This window comes from Pieris napi, chromosome 6 (genome assembly GCF_905475465.1).
Source record: "Pieris napi chromosome 6, ilPieNapi1.2, whole genome shotgun sequence".
NCBI classification, from domain to species: domain Eukaryota; kingdom Metazoa; phylum Arthropoda; class Insecta; order Lepidoptera; family Pieridae; genus Pieris; species Pieris napi.
Genome location: NC_062239.1, coordinates 10,728,893 through 10,740,416, shown reverse-complemented (window position 1 = coordinate 10,740,416; position 11,524 = coordinate 10,728,893). Strand labels below are relative to the sequence as shown.

The 11,524-nt window shown below is 34.7% G+C and overlaps 1 protein-coding gene across 1 annotated transcript; it reads left to right on the top strand.

The window, feature by feature from the left end:
- The first annotated feature begins 1,560 nt into the window (after positions 1 to 1,560).
- On the top strand, positions 1,561 to 10,628 carry LOC125050269 (myrosinase 1-like). Its single transcript, XM_047649995.1, has 11 exons — positions 1,561 to 1,586; positions 2,651 to 2,751; positions 2,932 to 3,079; positions 3,892 to 4,058; positions 5,709 to 5,969; positions 6,750 to 6,838; positions 7,153 to 7,297; positions 7,954 to 8,114; positions 8,605 to 8,757; positions 9,142 to 9,233; positions 10,392 to 10,628. The coding sequence occupies exons 1-11, from the start codon at positions 1,561 to 1,563 to the stop codon at positions 10,507 to 10,509; spliced, it is 1,461 nt and encodes a 486-aa protein (XP_047505951.1). The 3' UTR covers positions 10,510 to 10,628.
- The last annotated feature ends 896 nt before the right edge of the window (positions 10,629 to 11,524 follow it).

Genomic DNA, 11,524 nt, shown 5'->3' with positions numbered 1-11,524 from the left:
CTTATGCTTATAATGCTATTTATAAACTATTGAAATATTTATACGAAAATTCTATACGTAACATGTAAATAAAAGTTGCCTAAAGTGGTATGTTATGATGGATTAATTAAAAATAACTGCAAATGGTTATTACAAATAAATGCATTCAAATTATTTATTATGTGATATTAGAAGTATCTCAAAAATTATAATCTAAGAACTCCCTCACATATAGAATACCGTACCTTTAAAAATCTCACCATTTTCCCTTTGAAAGAATAACATGGTAGTGTTCTGTAACCTCTGGATGGCGTAGCTGTTTTTTTAATTAATTAAAAAAACAGCTAAACAGCTTAAGCTTGGATCTGGGACCCAAGTCCTGCTGCTCATATAAGCGGAAACATTACATTAAAAAAAAATGGGTTTTTAAGACTTTATAGCAGTCGTGCAGGTAGATTGCCTCCCAGATGAAGAAAATATTTTCAATTTTTCCGTTAATTGTAAAAATAATTGAACACATAAGAATAGGTGCATACAAGTAATCGAATTCCATCAATGAACCTCAACAACCAGGATATACTGCCACTAAATATGATATTCTTTAAACTATTAAATTATAAAAAAAACAATTGAAAATCAATTATAGCTCCATTGTTTATGTTAAAAAATTACAACATAAATATAGGGTGTTCTGAGAGTTCGACTGGGGCTTACTAGCACATGGCGTCAACTTTAGGGTTTAAGGCATGGTGGTTTCCTCACGATGTCTTCTTACGGTGATCGTAAGCGAGTGTTATATGCGCACGTAGTCACATTGTCCTTTGGTACACAGCTGGGGTTAGCTACGACCTTAGGGATGAGAGTTATACGTTGATGCGACTAGGCCAACACTGCTCTCACATTTATCTAAACCCAGGGAAGACCCCCACCGAGAGCCCATACTGCAGGTTACTAGTTCGTTGGTAAAAGAAAATGTCTAGTGAAGCGGACTTCCAGCCATCAAGTTGATGGAAATTAAATCTCTATAATACGGCTTGTACGGAGATGAAACGAGGGTTCAACCCAAAAACTATTCAGAACTTTGTAGAATACGCATAGAGACATAATGTCTGCGTAGAGGGAGAGAATCAAGCCGATATTAATAGATTGGAAGTAGACGCGTTGTAAGTTAAATAATTAATTTGCTTCAGTTTAAAGAATTTGGATAACTTAGCGATTAAAAATAGTGCGGAAAGTTTCTTGCCAGTTCTTCTTGCCCTCGCCCTTGACTAGCGAACTGGTAGTACATGTAATTTAAAATTAATTTAACTTCTTTTCTGACGTTCATAAGTGTACTTGCTTAGCTATATGAATAAAGTTATTTTGGGTTTGAGTTCATTGCCAGTTCTTTTTCTGGTCTACGGCCGTGATTTGAGAACAGGCAGTTACCTATTGTAAATTTAGAAGCAATTTTTTTTACTGACGTCATAAGTGTAGATGCACCTTTTTGTAAACACAAAATATAAAATGAACACCATGTATAGGATTGCTTTTTTTAATAAAAATGAGTAAAGGCGGAAATGTGTAGTAATAGTACGGAAAATGTATCGATTGAGTGTGGTTCTCAGGTGAGTTTATAATTTTATTATTATTAGTGTTTAAAAGTAAAAAACAAGAACATAGTGTCTTCTATTATTGGGGACTGTTAGTTGTGTTAATGGACACTTTTATGTTAAAGATCCTTATTGGTTAGATATTCTTGCGTGTTGTTCCAACGAATGTAAGTGCGTGCTCCTATTTCACCATGCCTCCTGCTGATAGAGGACAAATATTTGTTTTTAATTTATTTTATTATTATTTATTACTCAAGATGTCATGTGGAACATGGTGTAATGGTTGCAGTCTCTTACAAACGTTGTGTAAAATTAGTATAGATTATATTTTTAATATCAAATGAGACGAATCTTATATTATCTACTATTGCATTAGCCGTGGTAATCACAAAATTAACAAAACCGTTTTGCAGTCTGAAATTGTTTTATTTAATGTTATTTTAAAGTTATTTTCTCGAGATGTCCTTATTTTATTAATAAATTCACATTTTATGTTTCTTAATAGATTGGACGCCATTTCCTGCTTAGTATCACATAGCTGACTTTATCGTTAATATAAAAGTTTATTTATTAATTGTCATGTACTATTTACAATAAATACTATATTATTATTCTATTCTATACTTATACTTTATTATAAGTATGTAGATTAAATCGGTATTACGTAACGTGGCAACTTAATAATAAATATATTACAAATAAAATGATATTAAAAAGTATTTCCTTACATTGTCTCAAAAGTCTTTAAGTGTATCGCCTCCATCGATATTCGGTATCTACTGTCTAACAGGCGTGTAAATAGATCTTTAATATTGTAACATCTTTAAGCGTTTGGGTACTTATAGAAAATATAATAGAAAAATAATAAACATTATCATAGAAACTAAATCAGATCAAAGTCACTTTCTTTTTCGATACATTTGTTAACGCAGTGATGGAAAGAGGTATTTTTTTTAATTAAACGTGTTGGAATGTTTACCGGAATATGTTAACAAATTCCCATAAGAGATTCCGTTGAAGGTTAGTGTATAGCACTCCCCGGGTAGTAAATTTTAATTTAACTCAATTTTTTTTCAAAGCTTGCTGGTAGCATGTGTTGCGGGTCGAAAATTTCCGCCAGGATTCAAATTCGGGGCAGCAACAGCGTCCTATCAGGTGGAAGGTGCCTGGAATGTTAGCGGTTAGTTCTACTATTCAATAAAATATAATAATTGTGTGTTTTATAGAAACAAAGGAGATATTTTTGTTGGTGATATATGTTCGACCTGTTTCTATTGTATAACACACAATTATATCAAGAATATGCTGTACAAAACGCATTTAATTTACTAACAGAATGTATTTATGGTTTATTCCATAGACAAATCACCAAGTATATGGGACACATTCACCCATGACAATCCAGATTTAATCGCCGACAAATCGAATGGTGATGTGGCCTGTGACTCGTACCGGCTGTGGGAAACAGATATAGGCCTAGCCAAGGACCTGGGTCTGGATTTTTACAGGTAAGAAAAAATAATTACGAAATATTATACAATAGATAATAAATACATAATACATTTTTTAATAATGTTTATTATCCTTCACCGTTAAATACTAACTTGATTAATACTTCCATTTAATATTATGCGAATTTATAAATTGTAAAGAAAATTTTCTGTCATAATTCTTTATTATTTATATATTATATGCATAGATAAAATATATTGTTTTAGTTCTTCCACAACTGAGCGATTTTTAAGGCTGTAGTATTTACGAACCAATTTGACTCAGGGTCTTAGAAGAAAAGAGCGTACCAATTCTTAAAAGGCCGGCATCGCACTCGAGAGCCCTCTGGCATTGAGAGTGTCCATTGGCGGCAGTATCACTTAACATCAGATGAGCCTCCTGCCGTGTTTTATAAAAATCAAGTTATGCCAATATATACGCGTAAATTACTTACATATTTTACAATACTTACATGTGTTTATGTATTTATTTATTAATTTCTTAAGTAGCATCTAAGCAGGCACAGCATGCACTATATGAAAACTGAAAACAACTGCAAACTGCGGCAACTGAAAAGTAAAAATATATGTATAATATTGAGAAATATTCAATAATTTATCGCTTCGATAACGTCATTATATATTTATTTTTTATTATTATATTATATATTTATTTTTATTAATACTATTAAAGACTTTTATAGAACGTGCAATGGCTACAATGTTTCACGTAAATAAATTGTGATCTCTTAGAATAATTACTCGTCACATTCTGAGGACATTATGTGTACCTATAGTATTCGCAATACTCAAAAGCCAGTATTTTTCAGATTCTCAATATCGTGGCCCCGATTACTACCCAACGGCCATTCCAATTACGTAAGCGAAGATGGGAAGCGATATTACAACAATTTGATAAACGGTCTTATTGAGAATGGAATTGAACCAGTTGTCACCTTATACCATTGGGACCTACCACAAAAACTGCAAGAATTTGGTAATTATAACATCAAGTATTTGTACCTTTGGTGAGGATCAGGAGGACCTGAACAAAATATCGTTTATACTCATAGTTCCTCCATACTTTACCTCTTTATAAAACTATAGATAAAGGGTATTTCAACAAGAAGTTTGTTTTTCAATTGTGGCAACACCGAGAACGTGATAGTTTTGACATTTAGTTTTTGGCGGTATTCGTAGCAGGTGCTTTGGCAATTATTACAATGAATTCAATTTCGCTCGAAAATCGCATTAAAATAATTCAAATCCACTATAAAAATGGTGGTTCTGTTAAAGTTACATTTCGTAAAATTCGTGATATTTTCGGCCAGCATAATCGTCCTTCTGAGACCGCTGTTAAGAATTTGGTCGCGAAATTTGAGTCGACAGGCTCGGTACAAAATGTGCCAACACCAACACGTGTTCGACCGGGTCGTTCAACAGAAAACATCGCCGCCGTGAGCCACAGTGTTGAAGAAGATCAAAATTTGTCAATTTCACGACGTTCTCAACAATTGGGGTTATCCAAAAGCACAACATGGCGAATTTTGCGAAAGGATTTGGCTTTGAAGCCTTACAAGATTCAACTGGTGCAGGAATTAAAGCTGATCGACCATTCAAATCGCCGCAGATTCGCTCAGTTCATTCAGGAACAACCTGCTGGTTTTTCTGAAAAAATCATTTTTTCAGACGAAGCCCATTTTCATTTGTCAGGGTACGTCAACAAGCAAAATTGTCGCATTTGGGCTTCTGAAAATCCTAAAGCAATTATTGAGAAGGCTTTGCATACTCAACGTGTTACTGTGTGGTGCACTATGTGGTCTGGAGGCGTGATTGGGCCGTTTTTTTTCGAAGATGAGGCTGGAAATGCGGTAACAGTCAATGGATCACGGTATCGCGAGATGTTAACCACTAAATTTTGGCCTATTATTGATGACATGGATATCACTGAAATGTGGTTTCAACAGGACGGTGCCACATGTCACACAGCCAATGAAACGATCAATTTATTGCAAACCAAATTTCCCGAGCGCATAATTTCGCGAAATTCAGCTGTTAAGTGGCCAGCCAGATCGTGTGATTTAACACCACTGGATTATTTTTTGTGGGGCTATGTTAAAGACAGAGTCTATACGGAGCCAATCGAATCGATTGCAGCCTTAAAACTCAAAATCCGTGATGTCATTAACGAAATAGACCCTCCATTTTGCCAAAAAGTGATTAAAAATTTTGATGAAAGAATCAACATCTGTCAGCGTGGTCGTGGTGGACATTTGCCAGATATCATTTTTCATTCATAATTGCCAAACTTTTCTCTTTGTAATACAATAAAAATTTTATTCATTTTCCTCTAAATTCTTTGTTTTATTTTGTTTTAGAAAACAAAGTTCTTGTTGAAAAACCCTTTATAATTGATAATAATTACCCACTTAAAAGACAGCTGTTAGATTAGTGGTTAATATACGGTTTTTGGCTGAGGTCTTACGTTCAAAGGAGTCCCACACAAATGGAGGTGCGACAACACTTGCTCCTACAGTGAAAGAAAACTTGCTACCTTGCACTTGGCTAGCTTTGCCTTTAATTGGAAACAATTGGGATATAAATACAATTGATTTTGGGTCAGTAAAGAATGTCTCTCTCTCTTCAGGTGGTTGGACAAATCCTGATCTAGCAAGTTCGTTTGAGGAATACGCGAATGTCGCCTTCAATCTTTTTGGAGATCGGGTCAAGACCTGGTTAACTTTTAACGAGCCAGTTAGCTTCTGTGAAGTATCGTATGAAGCTGGAAAAACTGCACCCGGCGTCGCTCTACCTGGAATAGGAAATTATATATGTGCTAAGGTTGTGATGCTGGCTCATGCGAGAGCTTACAGGCTATACGATACAAAGTTCAGGGCGAAGTATCGGGGTAAGTGAAACAGTTACCTGACTTATCTTTTTGAAAGTGAATCCTGGAAAGGTTACCCCCCCTAATTTATAAAAACTAAATCAATTTAATGTCACTCTACTCTTTTAACTCCATGCAATAGCATGCTGGTAAACATCAGAAAACGTCCAAATCTGTTTGATTTCTATGAGGTAGCAATTGACTAGATGTGTTACAGATAGAAGTCTGCAACAAATTTTTCCGTCGACTTTCACCTCTCACTTGTCATTGTATATTTGGTGTAGCAAAAGTTCCATGTTCTAGAGTAAAACAGCTAGTTCGCCGACCCCCAACTAGTAATCCGACTCTGCGCCCTCAGCTCACACTTTGTATAACAGCGTAAAGTTGCGGAAAATGTATTTACCCCTTCCCATAACTGTGTCCAGTTCGTGTTTCCACCACACCAACTACTTTCTATTTAAGATCATGTATATAATAAATAAATAAATTTAAAAAAATGTACACATGAAAACCCGAATGAATGCAAGGTTTACATAAAACAATTTCTGTGGGGTTTACTTTTCTATCTATATTTTAGAAAAAACTTTGGCAAATAAAATCAAATGTGATATTGTATGAATACGGACTTTTAATCAATTTTTTTTAATAACAAAATGGCCTCAAAGAGCTTATTTATTTCCTCGTTCACGTTTCATATTCTCACTGTATACTGTAACTATTAAAGTAACGTAACAAAATTGGGTACGTTTCTTAAATTTATAAAAACTTTTAAATAATAGCTTAATCATTTATTTGTTTCAGGAAAGGTTGGTCTCACGAACCAACACCTCTGGTTTGAACCAAAGAACTCTGGCGAAGAAGAGAACGCAGAGCTTATGCGGAACCTAATGGTAAGTATAAATAAAGGTATTCATTTTGTACAGCCTAATTGGTAATGTTTTCCACGAAATCTTGGAGATATTATCGAATACATTATTGTATATATAAAATGCAGTAATAAATTAATTGGATCAGGTCAATTTTACTATCATAATCATCATCAATGTCAAATCTGCATCACTGTCCACGATATACTGTGAGGGCTATTGCACTTCTCATTTTCCTTTACATATTTTTTATTATGTGTAATACAGTTTTTCTTAATTTATTTCTTGTTTACACATGGACCAATCTAATTCGGTCTTTTGATGTATAAAACTTTCAGGCATTATACTCTTATCCTATATACTCGAAGACTGGTGGGTGGCCTCCTAGTGTTGAGAAAAGAATCGCTGAGATAAGTGCAAAACAAGGATACAGTCGATCCCGCTTGCCCGAATTCACACAGGAAGAAATTGAATTTATTAAAGGTAAGAAGGAAATACTACGTAGGTCAGTATTTGGTGTCATCAAGACGATTACACCAGGTCTTGATAAAAACAAAATACGTTAGTATACAAAAAATACACATACATCGTGTGTCTACTTTTATAAAAATTCATAGTTCCGTGACCACAAGTACTAGGAGAGAAAAAGAGTAAAAGAATTGACGTAATGATACAAGCGTGGATGGACAAAAATTTGTTATAAACGAACGAATTTTGGGCAAAGTGAAAGATACCGACTTTATGAAAGACCGACAAGGAAAGGGTTATGGTTTTTATTTTAAGGTGTGGATATTTTAAGTGATTATTAGTTAATATACGATAAAATTACTATTTTTATAATGGGGCTAATTATAGACATAAATGAAATACGTAAAAAGGTTTTACTGAACTTTATTGAGAAATGTCAATCGCTCGTTTCAGAAATATGTGATACAGAGGCTGATGTATCACCGACTTTTACATACCTGGCTTTTGACATTAAAAAAAAAATAAAGTAGAGCAACTTGCGTGACGACTCTGGACTCCCCGCACCCCGCGTTCCCCTCAACCAAAAATTGGTGGGGCGCGACTTCGTGAATTGTACTATTTATAACTGATGTGTTTAGCTGTAATTCAGCAATAAGAGAATATTGTTTCAGGTACATATGACTTTTATGGTCTCAACTACTACACCTCGCGATTGGTTGAGACTGCTAAGCCTGGCGAAAAGCTCACCTGGTTTCCACTGACTGGCAGCTCGGAATTCGGTTTGGCATTAACAGCTGATCCTAGCTGGAAGGCTGGTCTTGCGTGGCTGGTTGTAAGTTTTATATATAAAATATGTTTTTAATAAAAAGTGCGTGCGTACAAAGTACACATGTCATAAGTGAAACTTCTTTGGCAAACTAATTTTTAAGTCTTGTTCATATGGGAGGGAAAAAGGAAGATATGATAGGAATTTAATGAATTTAATTGTCATTGAAATATTAAAAATGTCGTAAATTGAAACAAATTATTAATTTATTTCTTTGATAATAAAAACACGTGGCATTTTAATTTACAATTACTAATTAAGCTAGTTGGCTGCGAGTTGCGACATGTTTACCTTTCTCAAACACATCGATATCAATTGCGTTATTTATGAATATTTTTTTTAATTAATTTGGAAGTTTGGATTTTATTCAAGTAGAATTGTCGCCGCTTGAATACCTGAAGTATGAAGTATCATTGGACCTGGAGAGACCGTGGATCGTTTAAACTACTGCATGCTTAAGTAGAAGGTTGTATCATTTTTTTTAATTTTGTTGCAGAGCTACCCTCCAGGTTTTCGCCGTCTGTTGCTTTGGCTGAAGCAGCAGTTCGGTGATATCGAATTCAAGATTATGGAGAATGGGTACGCAACATCTGAACCCATTATGTATGATGAGGAAAGAGTAATGTACTACAGGGACCATTTGGAACAGGTAATTTCTTGCAACTTTTTAGTAATGGACTGGTACAGTTAAATAAGTGTTTTGATAGGCATACCAAATCTTTACCTGCGTAAGAGTAATAATGCGTCAAATCTATCTCTCGAAATGACCTCTTATCGTCGCTGAACCTCATATGTCCAGAGAACCAAACATTACAGGAAACGATAAAATTTTTTTTTTTATCAATGTTCTTATGTGTTTCTGCCATAGTTTTAAATGGTATAAAGGACTTATTTATTGATAACATAAATAAGTCCTTACTTCATGATTATACCGGTTAAATGACATAAGAGTCTAAGAATAAAAAATAATGTTTTTTTGACATACGAGGTTTTTTATATTTTTTTTTTATATTATGCATTTATATACTTTAAGGTGCTGCTTGCTATAAACGAGGATAAAGTCTTTGTAACGGCCTACACTGCGTGGTCCCTTATTGACAACTATGAGTGGACTAGTGGATACACGTAAGAAAATTAAACTTCTTTTTTCTGATTATTTAACATTTAAATAAAACTTCCGTAAGGCGCGAAAGATACAGAAAAGGCGTAAGGTGAAGGCGCGGCGCAGGCGTCTTGCCGCTTCAAAACGCGTCCTTGCCGCTTCACAACCTTACGCCTTTTCTGTGTGTTTCGCGCCTAACGGAGATTATTGTAATGCAACATACTTTTAAGCGTTGTTTAGCAACGCGACCAGGGAGTGAATATTATTTGAATTTAATGATTCATATTTAAGTTCTAAATAGCTTTTGAATGTCTGGTCCTTATCACTCACATATAAACAAGTAAGAGAGAGAAATATCCACAATCTTTGACATATAGTTAATTTATCTATGAGATGTCGTTTTCAACAATTTCACATACGATTTTGTATTTTTGTCGCTTAATTAACATAAAGACACGATCACACTAAAATTACCTTAGTAGCTTTAACTGTAGTGTATGTAGAAAGTCGAAAATTAAATTTGTATGATTATTTTTCCGACCCAAATATCGGCCAATAGAATTGCACCATTCGACGTCACGTGGTACAACCTACATGGTATTATACTGAAAATTTTTTGTGAAAATTTTCTCTGGTCGTTGCTTCAAGAAAAGTATTAAGTAGTTGTTTTATTCATTATGAAATTCTTATTTGTTAACTGTACATTTCGTCTCATGGTGCAATTCTATTGGCCGACATTTGGGTCGGAAAAATAATCCCCCGAATACCACACGAGCTTCAAAATTATCGGGCATTTCCGAATTTTGAAGCTCTTGTGGTATTATAAGTGAAAATTTGTCGACACGAACTGCTGTCATAGAGTCCGCGCCAACACTGAATGCAGATAGACGCGGCGCCACCGAATAGCGCGGCGTAGTAATATGTTGCTAGTGCTATTTTACCCCAATTAATACGAAATTCGCGAACTAGTCTCCAAGATTTGCTTCTAATGTTTTACCTTAAAACAAATAAAATAATGTTACACTGTAACGTCAAAATTTAGTTCCAGGGTTCCCGTCGGCAATGAGTGGTGGCGCGGACTATATGTTGTTCATTTCGTCAAATTGTATTGACTTTCTGGTGGTGTGGTAATAGAACTGACTAATCTAGTAAGACGACGATAAATTTGTACTGTATTTCAGGTCAAGATTCGGCTTAGTGAACGTTGACTTCAACGATCCGAATCGCAGGCGGACCCCTAGAGCCTCCGCCCACTATTACGCGGCTGTGATAAAGAGTCACTCACTTGACCTTTCATAGTCGGGTGGATATTTAAAATATTATAAGATCGTAACTTAAGATGTAACATTGGGTGTTGGTTGAAACTTATGGTAAATCATTTTACTAAATGAGTTAAATTATTTTAAAAAAATGTGCGTGCGTACAAAGTACAGTCAGAAGTGAAAATTCTTTGGCAAACAAATTTTTAAGTCTTGTTCATATACAAATCTAAAACTTTAGATTTCCGAGACTTAGAGGGAGGGAAAAGGGAAAATAGGTTAGGAATTTAATGGATTTAATTGTCATTAAAATATTAAGTGCCGAAAATTAATACAAAGTAGCATTTTAATTTGCAATTCGTCATTTCAGATTTCAATAAACTATTTAGCATAAAATATAAAATACTAATATGTCATATATTCTCTTTACATAAGGTAATTCGCCCTTCTCACTCTCTCTCAATCGGTCTCAATCGCTCTCTACCTTTGACAAAAACGCTGCACATCTTCGTGACGCTAATATTATTGTTATTGCGTTTCATCCGGAAAATTTTACCCTTATGTGCCTAAAGTTTCACTCCAAAAATAACGTGTGGTGGCGCTACAACCTTTTTTAGGTCTGGGCCTCAGATTTTGGTATCTGTTTCATGACCATTTGTCAATCTAATATGTAAGTAGGCGTTCAGCTTCCTGTGGCACATGCCGTCGACTTTTTGGGTCTAAGACAAGCCGGTTTCCTCCCGCTAATGTTAATGAGATAGAGAGAAAGTCCTTTGGTGTACAGCCGAGGATAGAACCTACGACCTCAGGGATGAGAGTCGCACGCTGAAGCCCCTAGGCCAACACTGCTGCATAACTATATCAACTATTATAAAATAAATAATTAATTATTTATATTGTTTTAATTAATTTCGTAATGTACACATAAAACCCATTGTCTTTGTTTTTATTACACCTCAACTGCATATTACTTAATTATGAAAATACTACATAAATCTTTCAAAGTGATATATATTATGTTGGATGATTTAAAAACTGCACAATCAGCCATATCA

What these genes read in the sequence shown, in the direction of transcription:
- LOC125050269 (XM_047649995.1), top strand. Translation starts at nt 1,561, where the DNA reads ATGTATCGATTGAGTGTGGTTCTCAG. An exon ending in AGGTGCCTGGAATGTTAGCG is followed by an intron (nt 2,752 to 2,931) that starts GTTAGTTCTACT and finishes TTTATTCCATAG; the next exon opens with ACAAATCACCAAGTATATGG. An exon ending in GTTCAGGGCGAAGTATCGGG is followed by an intron (nt 5,970 to 6,749) that starts GTAAGTGAAACA and finishes TATTTGTTTCAG; the next exon opens with GAAAGGTTGGTCTCACGAAC.